Source organism: Trematomus bernacchii, unplaced genomic scaffold (assembly GCF_902827165.1).
Source record: "Trematomus bernacchii unplaced genomic scaffold, fTreBer1.1, whole genome shotgun sequence".
Taxonomy (NCBI): Eukaryota; Metazoa; Chordata; class Actinopteri; order Perciformes; family Nototheniidae; genus Trematomus; species Trematomus bernacchii.
The window spans coordinates 843,275-862,926 of NW_022987790.1; the positions used below are offsets into that span (position 1 = coordinate 843,275).

General features: G+C 41.5%; 1 protein-coding gene across 1 annotated transcript; it reads left to right on the plus strand.

Annotated features, from left to right (window-relative positions):
• The first annotated feature begins 1,389 nt into the window (after positions 1-1,389).
• Positions 1,390-18,220, plus strand: LOC117497667 (cerebellar degeneration-related protein 2-like). Its single transcript, XM_034149669.1, has 7 exons — positions 1,390-1,591; positions 9,081-9,193; positions 10,035-10,183; positions 10,550-10,714; positions 11,119-11,326; positions 12,529-12,898; positions 14,091-18,220. Exons 1-7 carry the CDS (start codon positions 1,513-1,515, stop codon positions 14,492-14,494), a joined length of 1,488 nt encoding a protein of 495 aa, XP_034005560.1. The 5' UTR covers positions 1,390-1,512; the 3' UTR covers positions 14,495-18,220.
• Positions 18,221-19,652: the final 1,432 nt, after the last annotated feature.

Here is a 19,652-nt window from a genome sequence, read left to right on the forward strand (position 1 = left end):
GTCACTGAATGCAGGCGAACCGGGAACTCCCACAAAACCTGAGATACTCCTTTTCACTTACTGCATACAACACTTTGTTGGCCTGATGGCAAGAGGTTCCCTCTCCTCTTCTTCGACCAAGACCTCTGGTACCTGAGGTGGTGGCGCAGAACTAGCCTCAGTAATAGCTAGCTGGACCCTGTCACTGTGGACCTGGATCTGATGGTTCATCCAAGAGATCATCATCGTCAGGAAACTCCTCGAATCGTCCTGGATGTAGTTCTTCATCTCAGCGTGAAACTCAGGAACTGTGGCTCTTCCATCATAGATTATCTGCCAGCTGTGGCATGCTGCTCCAAAACTGGTGGCACTCACAAAGTGATGCCAGGAACAGCTGGAGGTCACAAACTCAAAGAGGAGGTCAGCAAGAGTCTGTGTGATCTCAGGGATTCGAACAGCTTTAGCTTCTTTAACAATATGCATCTCTACAATGAAACTAGTGGACTAAGTCTTTAAATCACAAAAGAGGCAAATCATTTCAATATTCTACAAAAAGTACTTTGTCAGTCAAATGTGAAGCAACCATATCATCTTGTCACATTTTAATATAATTACAAGCAATCTTTCTGCACAATGATTACTTTGACTTGTTATACTTTAAGTACATTCATGCTTTTGTAATATTAATAATGCATTTTATTTATAGAGCGCTTTTCTAGAAACTCAAAGACACTTTACAGAGTCAGAAATCATAAACACATCATTAAAACACACTTCAAATATAATAAGTACGATTTTGAATGCAGGACTTTTACTAGTGATTAATTTTGACACTAATATATTTGTAACTCAAGTATAACTAAAGAATCTGAATACTTCTTCCACCTCTAGTAATGAACACGGATGTGTGTGTGTTTGTGATTTATTGGAATCATTGTTGAATAAAGTTTAATAAATAAAAGAACGACTGTTTTATAAAATACAGGAAAAAGTAGGAGGTTTTAAAACAATAGGAAAGACAACTACTGAGCAAAACATTATTACAAGAATGAAATGTTTAATGAACACTGAAGATTTTTGACATGAATTGAAGTTTTTGAATAAAATATAAGGAGTTTATGACTAATAAATGTCCTTTTATTGGATTGATTGCATCTAAACATGCTTAAACCTGTAGGTGGTGCTGTAGGATCGTGTGTGTGTGTGTGTGTGTGTGTGTGTGTGTGTGTGTGTGTGTGTGTGTGTGTGTGTGTGTGTGTGTGTGTGTGTGTGTGTGTGTGTGTGTGTGTGTTTCTGATTTAATGGAATAATTGTTGAATAAAGTTTTGAAAAAAAGAAGAAAAAAAACCTATCGACGTGGCAGTGGGTTTGAGCACCGGGATGTGCCGGAGCCGGGCGGTAAGAGGGGGGCGGGGATAAGGGAAGAGGAAACACGTAGATCCACAGCAGCTGGAGGAGGAGCGGTGTCTGTCCGCTGCTGGATCCGCTCCATTGTTCCTTCGGAGCGGCCTGGTTCTGCAGGATTTCCCCCGCATGCTAAACACGGGCATCATGGAGGAATTTGTGACCGAAGAGGAAGAGCCTTGGTACGACCAGCAGGACCTGGAGCAGGGTAAGAAGACTGATTATATAAATACATACAACACCATCATCATCATCATCATCATCATTATCCTGCAGCAGCATCCACCCTGTCAGCTGCTCCACAAAGCGACATCTCTCATGTCAACATCCGTTCATCATTCTATCTTTTGACATGTACTTTTTGCACTACTTTGTATTCTGTATTTTGTGTTTGTGTATGTTGCATTGTTGGAGGAGCTCAGGTCAGAAGAATTGCATTGCCATTTCTACACTGTAGCTTATGTGCATATGACAATAACACCTTTGAATTTAAATGTGAATTGAATTCAGGGTATGCACAAAAGCTTAATGTATAACAATGATGTACAAAACGTGTCTCTATAAACACACCTCCCGAAAAGCAGCAGGGAGAAGAAAATAATCTGATATTACCTGCCCCTTTCTCAAAATAAATAAATACATAGAAATAGATGGTCTGTCCTTCTTATTTTCTTATCATAACAGCATCGTAGGGAAATAAGAAAAGCGTACAAAAAAATCCTTAGTTCCTACTTGACAGTTAATGGAAAGAAACAAAACTAAAGAAAACACCAAAACATCACATGAACAATCTGTGTGTTTCCTCAGTTTCAGTGCAAACACTCAGCGTTAGAGAGACATTTGAGAGAAAGGCCTCGATGTCTCCAGGCCTGCAGGAAATATACAATCATCAATACAGGATCAATTAAGCTTTAAAAATGAAGATGCAGACAATTTCCAGCTTCTCAAACGTGAGGATTTCCTGTTTGCATTGACATTAGTTTAGAAAACCAACTATCTTAAAGGTCCCATGTCATGTTTTTCCGGTGACTACCCGTCCCCTTGTGTTATGAAGCTTGTTCTGCATGTGAACGGTCTGCAGAGTCACAAACCCTCAAAGTACACCCTGTAGCGAGTAAAACTCTAACACAGAAAAGACCTGTCTATGCTGCCCCAGAACGCCTCGTTGGACATTTCTCTTTTTCTTCCTGGGTACAGTGACGTGACCATACCCAAATGGACCAATCCGTGGAGTTCCTCTCACACACACACTCAGCCAGCCTTATCTTTTCTCAGCCGCGGCTCCGCGGACCTCCACTCACAGTTCGCCACACACTCACGTGTGTGTGCTCAGGCTGAGTTTCGCGATGTCTCGCTGTCTCGCAGACCCCACGCAGCAACCAGGAAACGACACCAGTAATCCAGCTCACACTGTCCGCTCCTCGAGCCTCAAAGGGCGGACAGTGTGGTGGACTCATCAGAGCACAGTGGGCTCATAGGGAGGGGGGGGGGCAGGAGCTCCAACAAGCCGTTTAGGACAGAGAGTGAATACACATACTATACAGAGATGCTGTATGAGAAACCAATGTGAGTTTGGAACATTGAACAATGTCAATCTATTCTAGTAGACCTCAACAATGGAATTATGATCAGTAGAAATGGCCATGACATGGGACCTTTAAGACTGAGTCATGTTTTTCTGTATATTTTTATATGAAGTGTTAAAATTCTATAATACAGATACCAATTTCTGCACTTGAACATAGTTTATTTATGTATTTAGATATTAGATATGAACCTTAAAGGGGACCTATCATGCAAAATGCACTTTTGTACGTCTTTTCTACATGAATATGTGTCCCCGGTGTTCCAGGGAACTCACCAAGTGTCAGAAAACACAACCCTCTCTATTTTCCTCCATACCCAAATCTCTAAAAAAGGGGCTGCAACGGATCTGATAAAAACTAATCCAGATTTGAACACTGTCCTGACGTCAGGACGGTGGCGCTACGGCTATTGGGCCAACTCCACCAATCAGGAGGAGACAGCAGGCCATTGCCGTTCGAAAGCGCTGGAGACGCTGTAGTACATATGTCAGGCCTGTAGGTGGTGCTGTTCTCACTGAATCTGCCCTTGCAGAGCAGAGCTAAAAAAAGTGCAAATTGAGCGAAATGAGGCATGGCTAAAATGCATGATCTGTTTGGTATTTTGAAAAGAAAAAAGTATAAATATGCCTTATATAGGTATGGTCCTACACTATATTATTCAAATATAGCATGATAGGTCCACTTTAAAGGTGGGGTAGGTAAGTTTGAGAAACTAGATCGCGAGAATTTGAAAATACACAACCGGAGAAAATCTGCCACTTCCTTACAGAGCCCCTCCTCCAACACACAGGAACGCGCACATGACCAATGAGGGCATGAGATAAGTTTGTGCACAGATGGAAGGCTGACAGGCAGGTAGGCCATCCAGTTATTTTAGCCGGGCCGGCTCAGATGATTGGTCGTACTTTTTACAGTACTACGGCTTCCACAGATGACATTTCTTTATGGATTTTTTATCAAAGCACTTCAGATATTCATTGCTATCGGGATGTTAAGAGCATTCCATGGAATATAACAACAAGTGTATCTCAAGCCGGTTTCTCAAACTTACCTACCCCACCTTTAATATTATAGAAAATAAAGAAAAAGCTGAAATTATTCATATTCAAGAGGCTGGAAACTGTTTTCACTGTAATACAAATATCTCAATGTACAGTCTTCCTGAAAGAACTTGCGCTGAACTTCATCGCCACACATCTGCAGATGAATATGCATCTTCACTACAGGTATTCACAAAAGTCAAGGTGTAAGAAATGAGCATCGTGTCGGACAGATCCAAGATTCAAGGCTTTATTTAGATTTTTACTTTATTATTTGCTTGTTTGTTTGTTCAGCATGTAAAGTGGCCTTGGATCCCTTGAAAGGCACTTTGCACATTTCATCTATTATTATTATTATTATTTATTGTCATTTACACATTAGCTACAGTGTAGATATGGACCTATACAATAAATAAAAGTAGGTAAATAATAAAGACTAAAAGACCATTTAAAGTGGGGGGTTGCTAATAAAAAGCTAATCCAAAACGATGTGTCTTCAGTTGACGTTTAAAAATGTCCACTGAGCCTCTGATGAATGTTTATGGATGTTCTTCACAGAGTTCAGGTGTTTAATCGTTTTATGACCCGTGGATGATGTCAGAAATGCTGACGTTTTGACGCGCGACATTTCAGGATGCCACGAATCCCAGAGAGAGAGAGAGGGAGAGAGGGAGAGGGAGAGAGGGAGGAGGAGAGAGAGAGAGAGAGGGAGGGAGAGAGAGAGAGAGAGGGAGAGAGGAGAGGGAGAGAGAGAGAGAGAGGAGAGGAGGGAGGGAGAGGGAGGGAGAGAGGGAGAGAGAGAGGAGAGGGAGAGAGAAGTGCTCGTTGTTCTGCACGATGAATGCAATCTGACCCCAGAGTGAAACCAGCTGTTCTGCAACAGGCGGATTATGCAGATTAGTGGAGGAACTTGTACTGTTTGGGTAAAATGAAGAGAGGTCTTTAGCTGCGTTTGTTGACATCTTGTAAGAACTTCAGGGTTTCCATCTACATTAGATACCAATGTGAAAAGTTGTTGTAATCTTAATAATTGATTCTCTATCTGGCCGAGACCAAAGTGCTTTGTTACATTTGACTGTCGCTGCATGAATGCTTTTGTCGTCTGAACTCTGTCTGGACTCTTGGATGCTTGTACATTTTATCCTTATTTGTTGGTGTTTAAATGCACAAAAAAGTGAAGTCCTGGATTATTTATTGGGCAGTAGAGGTGCTGTTAGCTAGTATTATTGCTAAGCTAGCTGAAGTTGCTTATAATCTTCTTTTAAATGGCAAGTGCCCATAAGTTTCTTCCTTTTCAAAGAGAACATATTGTTCTCATATTCAGGTTTCATATCAGTATGTAGTGTCTCTACTTTAAAGAGTCCTCTCCTGCTGATGTTCAGGTGTATATCAGTGTGTAGTGTCTCTACTTTAAAGAGTCCTCTCCTGCTGATGTTCAGGTGTATATCAGTATGTTGTGTCTCTACTTTAAAGAGTCCTCTCCTGCTGATGTTCAGGTGTATATCAGTATGTAGTGTCTCAACTTTAAAGAGTCCTCTCCTGCTGATGTTCAGGTGTATATCAGTATGTAGTGTCTCTACTTTAAAGAGTCCTCTCCTGCTCATGTTCAGGTGTATATCAGTATGTAGTGTCTCTACTTTAAAGAGTCCTCTCCTGCTGATGTTCAGGTGTATATCAGCATGTAGTGTCTCTACTTTAAAGAGTCCTCTCCTGCTGATGTTCAGGTGTATATCAGTATGTAGTGTCTCTACTTTAAAGAGTCCTCTCCTGCTGATGTTCAGGTGTATATCAGTATGTAGTGTCTCTACTTTAAAGAGTCCTCTCCTGCTGATGTTCAGGTGTATATCAATATGTAGTGTCTCTACTTTAAAGAGTCCTCTCCTGCTGATGTTCAGGTGTATATCAGTATGTAGTGTCTCTACTTTAAAGAGTCCTCTCCTGCTGATGTTCAGGTGTATATCAGTATGTAGTGTCTCTACTTTAAAGAGTCCTCTCCTGCTGATGTTCAGGTGTATATCAGTATGTAGTGTCTCTACTTTAAAGAGTCCTCTCCTGCTGATGTTCAGGTGTATATCAGTATGTAGTGTCTCTACTTTAAAGAGTCCTCTCCTGCTGATGTTCAGGTGTATATCAGTATGTAGTGTCTCTACTTTAAAGAGTCCTCTCCTGCTGATGTTCAGGTGTATATCAGTATGTAGTGTCTCTACTTTAAAGAGTCCTCTCCTGCTGATGTTCAGATGTATATCAGTATGTAGTGTCTCTACTTTAAAGAGTCCTCTCCTGCTGATGTTCAGGTGTATATCAGTATCTAGTGTCTCTTCTTTAAAGAGTCCTCTCCTGCTGAGGTTCAGGTGTATATCAGTATGTAGTGTCTCTACTTTAAAGAGTCCTCTCCTGCTGATGTTCAGGTGAATATCAGTATGTAGTGTCTCTACTTTAAAGAGTCCTCTCCTGCTGATGTTCAGATGTATATCAGTATGTAGTGTCTCTACTTTAAAGAGTCCTCTCCTGCTGATGTTCAGGTGTATATCAGTATGTAGTGTCTCTACTTTAAAGAGTCCTCTCCTGCTGATGTTCAGGTGTATATCAGTATGTAGTGTCTCTACTTTAAAGAGTCCTCTCCTGCTGATGTTCAGGTGTATATCAGTATGTAGTGTCTCTACTTTAAAGAGTCCTCTCCTGCTGATGTTCAGGTGTATATCAGTATGTAGTGTCTCTACTTTAAAGAGTCCTCTCCTGCTGATGTTCAGGTGTATATCAGTATGTAGTGTCTCTACTTTAAAGAGTCCTCTCCTGCTGATGTTCAGGTGTATATCAGTATGCAGTGTCTCTACTGGGACATGTCTCCATGCTTTAATGTTCAAAAAGCTCTTTATTTTTCTCATGCTGCAGCACCTATTTTCACCCTCTGTCTGAAACCAGGGCCTAGTGCTTAAATAGTGCAGTTTATGTGAAGAAAAAGCTACTTCTCCACTGATAATTCACATCTAGAAGCTTCTCTGTTAAGAAGTCTGCAGCTCAGGACCGGAGGAAGTTCTCCACGTTCCTGTGAATCCCACGAGAGAAATGCACCCACAGAAAACCCTCCGTCTGCAGAACAGATCAGACCGTTGTGCACAAAATGTCCGGCAGTTGCATTGAAAACATTTAGAGAAAGCAGCTTGTATGTGAACCCAGCTGCACAGCATGCAGGAAGTGTCTCTGTCATTCAGGATGAGATTATCTTCATCCTGTGAGCGGGCAGTATTGATCTGCTCAGCTGTTTTGCTAATGCTAGTATTGATTAGCCGTCTTCCTCTCTTCCACTGTCACTTTTTCCTAATAAATGCCACAGGAAGTTCACAATGTGGGGATGGTTTTTCAAAATACCTTCTCCTCCTCCTCCTATTTCGTCACGAAGCTCACTCAAGTTATGCCTTTAAAGCACAAATACTACACAAAAAAAACAAGTACAGTACTCCCTGAAAAAACAACTAGGCCTACGACATTAAAAAAAAGGTTTTTCAGGAAAGACAATGACAAAACAAGTACTCGTTTAAAATTCAAATACTACATCAAATGTGGGATTATTTTATTATAATTAGCTCTTCGCTGTTGTATTCCTCTTTCTCTGAGAGGTCGTAAACGTTTTGCCGACAATCAGAACCGCAGAGTCAGAGCCCGGATACAGAAGCTGACTCAGCGTAGTTTGGAGGTGATACGAGAGTCTGCAAATAAAACGGGACAGTGTGGTGCCTTCAGGGGAAGCAAGGGCTGCTGTAAAACATGATATCTATATATAATGCGTATTGTGTTTATCTTCCACTGCTGATATGTTTATCTTTATTGTATTTGATCTATTTCTAATTCATGTGCAATGTCTTACGGTACGTCCACACGGCAGCGTCGCGTGCTTCAACGGGGACGCTTCCCGACCCATTCACTTTGAATGGGGTGACGTCAGGCTTTGCCGAACTGCATTGTGGTTCCGTCGCGTCGCTTTGCCTCCGTTGCTCATGCTGAAAGTTGAGAAAAGTTCAATTTTTCAAGCGTCGACTGAAGCGTCAGCCAATCAAATCATATGCCAGTACAAGCTCTAGCCAATCAAACCGCGTGCTTGTGTGTCCGGGGCGGGAGATTAATGTGATTGGTTGTTGGTCGCACGCCAGACACGCCCACCGGCAAGCTTCAACGCGACGCTGCCGTGTGGACGTACCGTTACCGACATGCTGCTTCGGCGAAAACATTTCCCAAACTAGGATCAATAAAGTTTATCTTATCTTATATATGTTTTAAATATATCTCCTTCCCTTTTTCGTGAACACCGTATCCCAGGATCAGGGAACTTCTTCAAATTTGGGACAAACGTCCAGTTGCATTTAAAGAAGAACTTAATATCTCAGAAACACCGTCAGGTTTTCTGTTCGACTCGTGCACCAGTGGTGGAAAAAGTATTCAGAAACGTATATAGTACTTATACCAGACTGTAAAAACACTACATTTCAAGTAAAAGTACTGCATCAAGAATGGTACATCAGTAAAAGTATTTAATTAGGAAAATGTACTTTGGGGTTAAAAGTATTCGGTATTGCAGAGAAAACTCAAAAGAATAGTTAAAAAATCTTCACATTTCAGAAGCTGAAACTGTGAAATATATATAAAACTCCTTGGCAAAACTGCTTATTGTCCAACTCATGGTTTCAGTTACTTCAATATAATGCAGGATGGTTTCATCTTTACAAAATAATCTTACTTTCAAAGTTTTTCCTCAGTAATGTATGAAAAAACTGAATTTAGAAAGTAACTACAAAATAAATCTTTAAAATAAAAGTAGTGCAGTAACAAGTACTAAAATTGGCTTACAATATGTGAAATTTAAATATTTGGGTATAGCACAAGTACCTCAAATGTATACTTAAGTCATTTGATTTATGAATGTTGGGTATTTTGTCGATCGTCTGGTGAAAATGTCATGTTTTTTACAATTTCTGCAGAAAAAAACCCCATTGGAAAGACAGTTTTGTCTAGTATCGTGCAGCTATACTCGCGACTTATTTGTTCATCTGTTTGTGAATTTCTCCGTGTTTTGCAGACCTCCACTTGGCGGCGGAGCTGGGGAAAACTCTGCTGGAGAGAAACAAGGAGCTGGAGGATTCCCTGCAGCTGATGTACATCACCAACGAGGAGCAGGTGCAGGAGATCGAGGTACGCAGGATATGCTGAATTATTATTATTACATTAAAGGGACCCTATGATGCAAATGTTCAGGTTTCATTGTATGTACCGTCTCTACTTTAAAGAAGTCATGTGACCGTGCTGTAGTTCCTTTATAGCCCAACATTAGCCACCTTTAGCTTAGCGGTGGTGACGTGAAGTCATGTGACCGTGCTGTAGTTCCTTTATAGCCCAACATTAGCCACCTTTAGCTTAGCGGTGTTGACGTGAAGTCATGTGACCGTGCTGTAGTTCCTTTATAGCCCAACATTAGCCACCTTTAGCTTAGCGGTGGTGACGTGAAGTCATGTGACCGTGCTGTAGTTCCTTTATAGCCCAACATTAGCCTCCTTTAGCTTAGCGGTGGTGACGTGAAGTCATGTGACCGTGCTGTAGTTCCTTTATAGCCCAACATTAGCCACCTTTAGCTTAGCGGTGTTGACGTGAAGTCATGTGACCGTGCTGTAGTTCCTTTATAGCCCAACATTAGCCACCTTTAGCTTAGCGGTGTTGACGTGAAGTCATGTGACCGTGCTGTAGTTCCTTTATAGCCCAACATTAGCCTCCTTTAGCTTAGCGGTGGTGATGTGAAGTCAGGTGACCTTGCTGTAGTTCCTTTATAGCCCAACATTAGCCTCCTTTAGCTTAGCGGTGGTGACGTGAAGTCATGTGACCGTGCTGTAGTTCCTTTATAGCCCAACATTAGCCTCCTTTAGCTTAGCGGTGTTGACGTGAAGTCATGTGACCGTGCTGTAGTTCCTTTATAGCCTAACGTTAGCTTTTTACTTCAAATTCGTTATATATTCCTAATGTTTGTTCTTGTCTCCTGCAGTATCTGTCCAAGCAGCTGGACGTTCTCCGGGATATGAACGAACAACACGCCAAAGTTTACGAGCAGCTTGACGGGACGGCGCGGGAACTGGAACGCACCAACGTGTCTCTGGTGATCGACAGCAAGAACTCTCATCAGAAGATAGAGAGGTCGGTAACGGGGATTTTAAAGGAGCAATTTGGTGGCCTCCAATTCTGTTCCATTTCTGCTGATAAAACTTTCTCCCTTTTGACATCCGCTCTCCACTCTCTGTAGAAGCTTTTGAAAAACTACTGAAGACCCATCTTTTTACATTGGCTTTTGTTTCTCCTTGAGATGTGTGTGTGTTCTGTTCTTATATTTGTTCCTTTCAGGACTCCACATGCTCTGTGTTGTTATTGTATTCATGTTTCTGTGGTCTTCATTTGAACTTTTGTTCTTTCTTGCGAAGCACTTTGTGAATTTTATTTCTATGAAAGGTGCTATACGAAATAAACCTATTATTATTATTATTAATTCCTCTCCCTCTTCCCCAGGTTGACCGGCACCATCGATGCTCTGCAGGTCCAGGTGGAGACGCTCTCCGGACAGGTGGAGCAGCTTCGCTCCATGGAGCAGCTCCGAGTCCGCAGGGAGAAACGGGAGCGCCGGAAAACCATCCACTCCTTCCCCTGCCTGCGAGAGCTCTGCACCGCACCCGGGTACTGATCTCCAACAATCTGTGATCTATAACGATAAAATACAATAACACTTCAGCGTTAAATCAGCAGCTCCATTTGCAAAATCAACAAGGACACATTTTTGAGACAAGACATGGAAACAGACATTTAACATAAGATAACAATCACAATACGTTCAAGATGCTTCAACGTACATTTGATCTTGGATTAAACTCAACGGCAAAAATAAAAGTCTTGAGCCTGGATTTAAAAGTAGTCAGAGTTGCAGCGGACCTGCATGTTTCTGGTAGTTTGTTCCAGATATTTGACAATATCCCTACTAACAATCTTTACTTGCCAAAACGTTAGATAGCTATCTCGTAAGATAACGATATCTTGCTTCAGAGTGTTTTTATAACTCTGTATTTGTCTTGTCTCGTTGTCAGGTATGAGGATCAGTTTGTGGTGGGTCGGGCAGAGAGCTTCACGGTGGATGCAAAGCGCCCTCCGTTCGAAGAGGAGAACCAGCACCTGCGGGAGGCGGTGTCTGCGCTGCGAGGCGCGGCCCGGACAGAGAGGGGGAGACGGGAGGGAGTCGAGAGGGAGTGCAACCTTCTGCTGGGAGAGTTCTCCCGCCTGCAGACACGCGTGCAGGTACGAAATCAGAATCAGAATAACTTTATTTCAATCAGGAGAGACAAGTTTTCTTTTGATATAACAATATATATTTTTTGTCGGGAATACACAGATGCATGTGATGGTGTTCGGTGATTAGACCCTGTTGTGCTGGAATATCATTCGGGAGGGGAAAACCGAACCGATGAATCCCCCCTGGGGTCTAGACACTGGTGGTGGTGAAAGCATGAAGGGACTGATGGAGGTCGGCCTGAAGAGTAGTGGTTTGAGCTTGACCCTGGATTTGGAAGAAAGGAAGGTGGAGGAGGGTTGCGTTGAGTCTCCTGAAATGACAACTGTTGCGGCTTTCACACCAGCGCTTTTCCCGTTCTAGCTCCGTGCTAGAGCTTTTCTGGTTCAGCTCCGGTTTCCCTTTTCTGCTCCCGCTTTGTTCACACCGCACAGAGCCGGGGTGGTACTGCGTCATTCCCTCATCGTTTGCGTCATGACGTAACCGTTTACGTGCCTGCTTCATAAAAGCCAAACCGCGCGGAAATCCCTCACATCGACAACAACAACAATGGCCGATTGTATTGAAGCGCTGTTCGCTTTGGTTGTGCTCGTTTAGATTGCCACTAGGTAGCTGGTCTCTTCAGTGGACCACTGCTGCTTATTAAGTTTGAGGTTTTCCATCGTTGTGTACAAACTGGATAAAACGCGGGCATTTTGTTGTTGTTCAGGAGGTTGATCCCGCCCATGCCCCTGCCCCCGCCCCCGCCTCGACGTAAGAGAGACGTAAGCGCCGCCGCCTCTTAGCTCCGGAGTCTTGCTTCTAGACCGACAATTTTTTGGAGCTGGAAACGAACCGGATTCCCGAGCTAAGAGGCGGCGCCGCTGCGGTGTGAACAGGAAAAACCGGTACTTTTCAGGCTCTAGCTCCGAGCCGGCCCTGAAAACGCGTTGGTGTGAAAGGGGCATGTGAGGAGGGGAGAGAGCAGATTTAAAGGTTTAGCAATGCACTATGATAGGCTTGTGGGAATAGAGCGAAGTGATAGGTTTAGCTGGGAGTGACGCCCCCGATCACTGATTGAGAGGAGAGAGAGTAGTAAGCCGGGAATATGTGAATGAATGGCTCAAGATGGTCTTCCTGGTTGAACTTGCGCTAAGCTTCATTCACTTCAATATCTTATATATAATAAACTCAATTTCGATTTTCATTTTCGATTTTTTCTGTATTTCAGGATGCTGAGAGCTGCCAGGCGAGGGTCCGTGAGCTGGAGGTTGAGCTTCAGGAGCTTCAGCAGCTTCGTCGCGCTCGGACCTTCCTGATGAGCAGTGAGGACGACGGCACCACGATAACACAAACCGTCCTGAACAGCACGCCGGAGACAGACACCTTCCTGGAGGTGGAGGTGAGCGAGGAGACGGGGGGCGGCGTGCGAGAGGCGAATGAAGGCGGGGGGAAGAGCGTCGGAGGGGAAACTCTCCCGGAGTCCAGCCCCGTGAGGAAGAGCTGCAGCGACACGGCGCTGAACGCCATCGTGGCTCGAGATGCGTCCGGGAGGCGGAGAGGAAGCTACGCTCTCCACGCCAATAGTGTGCGGAAAAGAGGCATGTTCATCCTTTTTAACTTTGTTTATTGAGTTTTATCAACAGCATACAGTTATTCTATCAGAGCATGTATCAAAAGTAGGTAAACAAATCTTCACTTTATAGAAAAATAGGTAGAGTAATGTTACAAAAATCTCACTGGTCCCCGGCTTGAGCTTCAATCTCAGGATCCATGTATTTGTGATCCTCTCCAGAATGGAAGTAGTCATCACATACAGAGCATCAACTAGTTCCTGAACAGTGTCCTTCACATGCTGATATCCAAGAGAGGGAGTTACACAGTCACAAGATGGAGGAATACCGGTTCTTCTAAGTAATCATACATCCTGTCATGAACAAAATACTGAGTTTTTTTCTCAAAATGTTGGTTTTTGACTATTTCTCAAAATTCAGACTTTTTCTCAAAATCTCAAAATTCTGACTTTTTTCTCAAAATCTCAAAATTCTGACTTTTTTCTCAAAATCTCAAAATTCTGTATTTTTTCTCAAAATTCTGACTTTTTTCCTCAAAATTCTGCCTTTTTTTTTCAAAATTCTAACTTTTTATCAAAATCTCAAAATTCTGACTTTTTATCAAAATCTCAAAATTCTGACTTTTTACTCAAAATCTCAAAATTCTGACTTTTTATCAAAATCTCAAAATTCTGACTTTTTATCAAAATCACAAAATTCTGACTTTTTATCAAAATCTCAAAATTCTGACTTTTTTCTCAAAATCTCAAAATTCTGACTTTTTCTGAATGCTTCAAAATGTTAATAATCACTAGTCCCCAGCTTGAGCTTCAATCTCAGGATCCATGTATTTCTGATCCTCTCCAGAATGGAAGTAGTCATCACATACAGAGCATCAACTAGTTCCTGAACAGTGTCCTTCACATGCTGATATCCAAAGAGGGAGTTACACAGTCACAAGATGGAGGAATAGAAAGCAGTATTCAATGTTTACTTCAGATTAGCTCCACGTCAGAAATGATCATGCTTGTCATATGTCTCTCTCCATAGAGGCTGAATCATCATGTTCATCACATAGCTATCATATGCCTCAAACAGTCCTGATGCTCTTCTAGGTAATCATACATCCTGTCATGTTCACAGCTACAGTTGGGATACCTTTGTTAGCATGCTACTCTCATATTGGAAGAGGACATTCAGTATTTTTCCAACAAGTAACGATGTAAATTCTGCTTAACAGGCATGTCCATCCTGAGGGAAGTTGACGAGCAGTACCACGCCCTCCTGGAGAAATACGAGGAGTTGTTGGGGAAGTGTCGGCGCCACGAGGAGAGTCTGTGTCACACCGGAGTCCAAACTTCACGACCCGTCTCCAGAGATCCGTCCATGAAAGACTGCGCTATCGGACCCACGCCGGCGCCGCCCTCCACCCCGACGCAGTCGCCCTCCACCCCCGAGGCCATGGAGAGCATCAGCAAGCAGGTGGACGCCGTGGATAAGAGGCTGGGACAAAACACGCCGGAGTACAAAGCGCTTTTTAAAGAGATCTTCTCCCGGATCCAGAAGACCAAGCTGGACATCAAAGCTACCAAAGTTGCTAAGGCGAGCAAGTCTGGCAAATCGGGCAAATCTAGTAAACAGTAGTGGTTTAAAACACGTGGGGGCTCTAGAGAGGAGGGAAATGTGTTTCAGTGTTCATAGAAAGGGAGTTAAACTGCTAAACTTGAGTTCAGTTCTCTTAAGAGGTCAAATAAAAGCACGCTGTTTCATCGTGATAATTCGCAGCCTTCACGAGAATCTGATTAGCATGTAAGACGTTTCAATCATATCTGAATTAAGTTCACCCTAGAGCTGGGTAATACTACATATATCACAACATTTCTAAAATAAAGACCGTGATTCGTTAGCACGTTAGCCTTTTCGTGACTCGTTAGTCACATGACTTCTGTGTTACTCTCGCAAGTTGTTCCTGATTACTAGTCACTTTAGTAACTTGTTCGAGTCGACATTCATTCATGAGTCGGTGAGTCCATTGTAAACCACAACATTCTTGTCTTACATGACGATACCGATAAAACATCGAAACACGGTTTGGCTCTAGAGGACGATAACATGCTATTTCAGTGTTTGTAGAAAGAGCGTTAAACTGCTAAACTTAAGTATAGTTCACTAAGAGGTCAAATAAAAGCATGGTGTTTCATCCTGAACTGATCATTCAGCCTTCACGAGAATCTGATTAGCATGTAGTACGTTTCAATCATATATGAATTAAGTTCACCCTAGAGCTGGGTAACCCTACATACATCACAACATTTCTAACCTCAATCTCAATATTGTATCAGATAAAAAAGGGATGCCAGCTGTAAAACTTCAGGAACGACAGCGAGACAGGAAACTTAATTTATAAAATGAAGACCGTGAGTCGTTAGCACGTTAGCCTTTCGTGACTCGTTAGTCACATGACTTCCGTGTTACTCTCACAAGTTGTTCCTAAAAGCTAGTCACTTAGGTTTGGTAACTTGTTCGAGTCGACAGTCACTTATTAGTCGCGTGAGTCAATTGTAGACCACAACATTCTTGTCTTACATGACGATACCGATAAAACATCGATATATTGCCCAGCCCTCATATTCAGCGTTCCTACTCAATATTTACCGGCTTTACTGCCTTACTCCTAACACATATCACTAACACAATGCTAACTAATTAGCCTCTCTTTAGCCTCACAAGTGCACTAAATGTCAAAGCTTAGAAATGGATGAAAACATGGAAATCTAATACTGACATGAACTGAGGTTTATTATAATGGACTCTACTAACATGTGTATAACTACAGTAAGAGAGATGAATCCTCTCAGCGCTGTCTGTCTCAAGAACTAACTCCAGTTGCTAATAATCCTCCTCTCTTATATTACACATTTAAATGAGTCTTTATTGATGATTGCTTCTCTTGCACCGTTCTCTCTGTGACCTTACTGCTCACGTTCGTTGTGCCTCACCCTTTAATGTTGAGATTTTGCGGAATAGATTTATTCCAGATGAGGAGATTGATATCCCTGACATGTCTTTACAGCAAATATGAAGCTACAGCCAGTTAGCCTAGCTTAGCATTGTGGTGGGAGTTTATATATCAAATGTGGATATAGAATCAAACCCTTCAACAAATCTGCTTATTAAGAACATTTCCCAAGCTTAGCAAAGACGTGAAAGCCAGTAAATACAGATAAACATTAGCAAATAAGAATCACACAATGATATTATTAAAGTCAGTAAGGGAGTATAATATTGTTCTTTTGGAAGCTAGGAAACCGTTAGCCTGACTCTGTTGTGTGTTTGTATGCACCAGACTATTTTGTTTGCCAGTGGGGGGTAATCTTGAGAAACTAGCAAGAGTTTAGTAGATTTGAGAAGTATCGAAAGGATAAATCCATACCGATTTCCAAGCTAGCAGCACTAGCTACAAAAGTGGCTAACTAGCAGAAAAGCCGCAACACTAATTCTTATTGAGCAAAATGAGAACGTCCGGACGGACTTATTAAAACTTCTTCACGCAGCTTTAATTCGCTGTTAGCTTTGGACGGAGCTAGGCTACTTTACCCTTAGCATAGCGAGCTAACAGACTGCTATAGTATCTTTGTCGGCAAGACAGCAAATAAGCGTATTTCCCCAAAATGTTAAACTACTTTAACATGCCAGAGGAAGTCAGATAAGAGGCATGCTAATTGGAAAGAAAGCCAGACGGGAAACTTAATTTACAATTGTGATATAAATACCGTTTCCTACCAATGTGCAAAAGTTACTTCAGCGCTTTGAGGTACATCTACAATACAGGCTTTGGACGGACTTACTAAATCTGCTTTTATTCGCTAGCTTTGGCCAGGCTAGTTGTTTACCCTGTCTGTAGCTAAGCAAGCTAATGTACTGATAGCTGTCTGTAGCTAAGCAAGCTAATGTACTGATAGCTGTCTTTAGCTAAGCAAGCTAACATACTGATAGCTGTCTGTAGCTAAGCAAGCTAACGTACTGATAGCTGTCTTTAGCTAAGCAAGCTAACGTACTGATAGCTGTCTTTAGCTAAGCAAGCTAACGTACTGATAGCTGTCTTTAGCTGAGCAAGCTAACGTACTGATAGCTGTCTTTAGCTAAGCAAGCTAACGTACTGATAGCTGTCTGTAGCTAAGCAAGCTAACGTACTGATAGCTATCTTTAGTGAAAGTGTGGTTTATACCTATCGGCATGAAAGCAAAAAGGTGTATTTCTCAAAATGTGAAATTAGTTTAAGATGCCTTAGGTCTAGGAGATCAGATACAAAGGGATGAGATGCAGACGTGTGTTTTGGTTTGTAGCAGTATGTGATATCTACAGGTTTTAGAAAAAGAAGAGGAATGGGATTAAATGGACAGCATGAAGATTAAAACTAGAACTTGGACCCTTTTTTAAGAAATTGGTCCAAATGTGATAACTGATTCCTTCTTAGCTTTTTATACAAGTGTTGTATTTCTCTTTAATTGAAGCTAAACAGACGCACTGTAACCAGTAGACCTATAAGGATTCAAACAGGGCTTTGTCTAACACCTAACCGTCTTACCAAACCTGCAAACATATCGCACCTTTTTCCACAATATAGCCTTTTTCTGGGTAGCCTCTTATGTATGAACCTTTGACATAAAAAATGTTATTCCAGCTCATTTTACACTTAATTTGTGAAGATACAAGTTGAAAATGTTGCACAGCGGACAAATGAGGGACCCTCTACTTGTGTTTGAGGCAAATTGATAAAAACTAAGGATGCACTAATATTGATCTTTAGAATAACATGTTGAACTTCAATGCTAGCCTACAACGATATGTCACCCCTGCAAATATTGGTGCATCCCAAATAAAACGAGAGGAAGATGGTTTGCCTGCAACCTGGTACTGAAATCTGAACGATGAAAGAAAGGTTAGTTGATTGTGGTACCGAATTCTTTTGGATTTTGGTGCACGGAGTGAATTTAAAGTCATGTCTTATGAGTGTGTAGACGGAGGAATATGTGAATATGTTGAACAAACCAGAGCTTGTTAAAGTCTCACGAGGTTCCTGTACTCTAAAGTCTTACCTTTTGCACTTGGCGCTTAATCTTTGCATATTTAGGATAGCTGATATGAAAATGTACGTGTATTTATTTTTGTCTGAATGTTTTTTTTACTTTTCCAGTGCCTAAATGTGAATGTCACTAACAACCTGTCGCCATAAACTTTATTTAATTTGCTTTACTTTTATCATCCACTTTAAACATGTGCATTATTTTTTAAGATATTGGAATTACAGTTTACTCTACTCTTGTATTAAGTTCGTCATTACTGAACTACCCTGTTAATAAAGCATACAATGCATCCTGTGTTGTTGTTTTTACTGGATATAAAATGACAGTGTGAAGTTTTTTGTTAAGTTTTTTACTTTCCGATCTCCTCCAGGGTACAATAGCCGCTTTCACAACGGAGTACTTTGCGGTACTTAGTCCCGCCGAACTCTTTAGTCCCGGAACTGTCCTAGTAGATCGCGTTCACACCGGAATAAGTCCCTGAGGGAGGATTAGGCAAATTAAGCCGCTGACGTCACTTCTTCTTCTTCTTCTTCTGCTTTGGGTTTACTAGCAGGCCGCAAACAACTTCACGGCGTATACTGCCACCCGAATTCCCGGAGTCCCCGGAGTTGTGGGACTGACTTCAGTAGAAGCTGCTGGGTAGCGTCTTCCGAGGAAATCGCCAGAAGCACCGACACCTCCTCATCACTCCACCGCTCCCATGTTTTTTTGTGTTGCCATAAGTTAGTCTCTCTCCGTTGGTGCGCTGGGCTAATGCTAATGCTAATAATGCTAATGCGAGCAAATAAAATGGCGGCTTCACAAAACTTTTCGGAGTTTTACGGGCCGTGGTTTGCAATTCGCCCAGCCAATCAGAAATTGGAACCTTTTTCTCCCCAGGAAAGTACCACCTCTCCAGCAGGGACTGAAAAGGGGTGAAAAGGTTCCAGAGAACTAAGTTCTAGTTCCATAAAATCCCAAGAACAATCGGAATTATTCCTGGGAAAAGTACTCCGGTGTGAAAGCGCCTAATGACGGCATGGCCCAAAACAAAATTTGAGTTTTGTTGGTTCTTTTATCCTTTTTTTCATTAATAAAAAATAGATATGACTATTTATTTGGATATGTTACAATGCAATGTCAGGTTAAACAAAAACATAAAACCCAACATCCCATATATTTACATTTAAATACTTTTGAAATATTGATTTAAATTATTTTAATACAAATCAAGGTCCTATTTCTAATGACGTTTTAAGGATTATAGAGTTAGGCTGGTTGTGGTACACAGATTTAGGGTTTTTCAATGTTAAGAAATAGTCTTGTAAAAAAAACCTGCAATCACAATAGCTGGCTTTTTTTATTTATACATATCTTTTAATTTAGTTATTTTTAGTTATGTTTTCATTTCATTTTTCGAATTAAGAAGTGACAATGAACATAATTACCTCGAGCACTTGGGTCCATCTCGTAAATGTGCCAGATTTAGCCATAGAGCCAAATTATCATGTATATACTTTCTTTTTTAATTGCATTTATTGGTTGTATATTGTCTATTTAAAAAAAAAGATATTCCAACAGCTATCTAAAAAGAAACTACAGGGATTAATTTAACATTTAATCGTAGAACAGCAAGTTAATTAAAGACCTATCGTTATAAATTGGGATGATTTTACGTACGAAAACGTGAATATTATAACCATTATCTAGCAAATAAATGCATATAATATTAAATT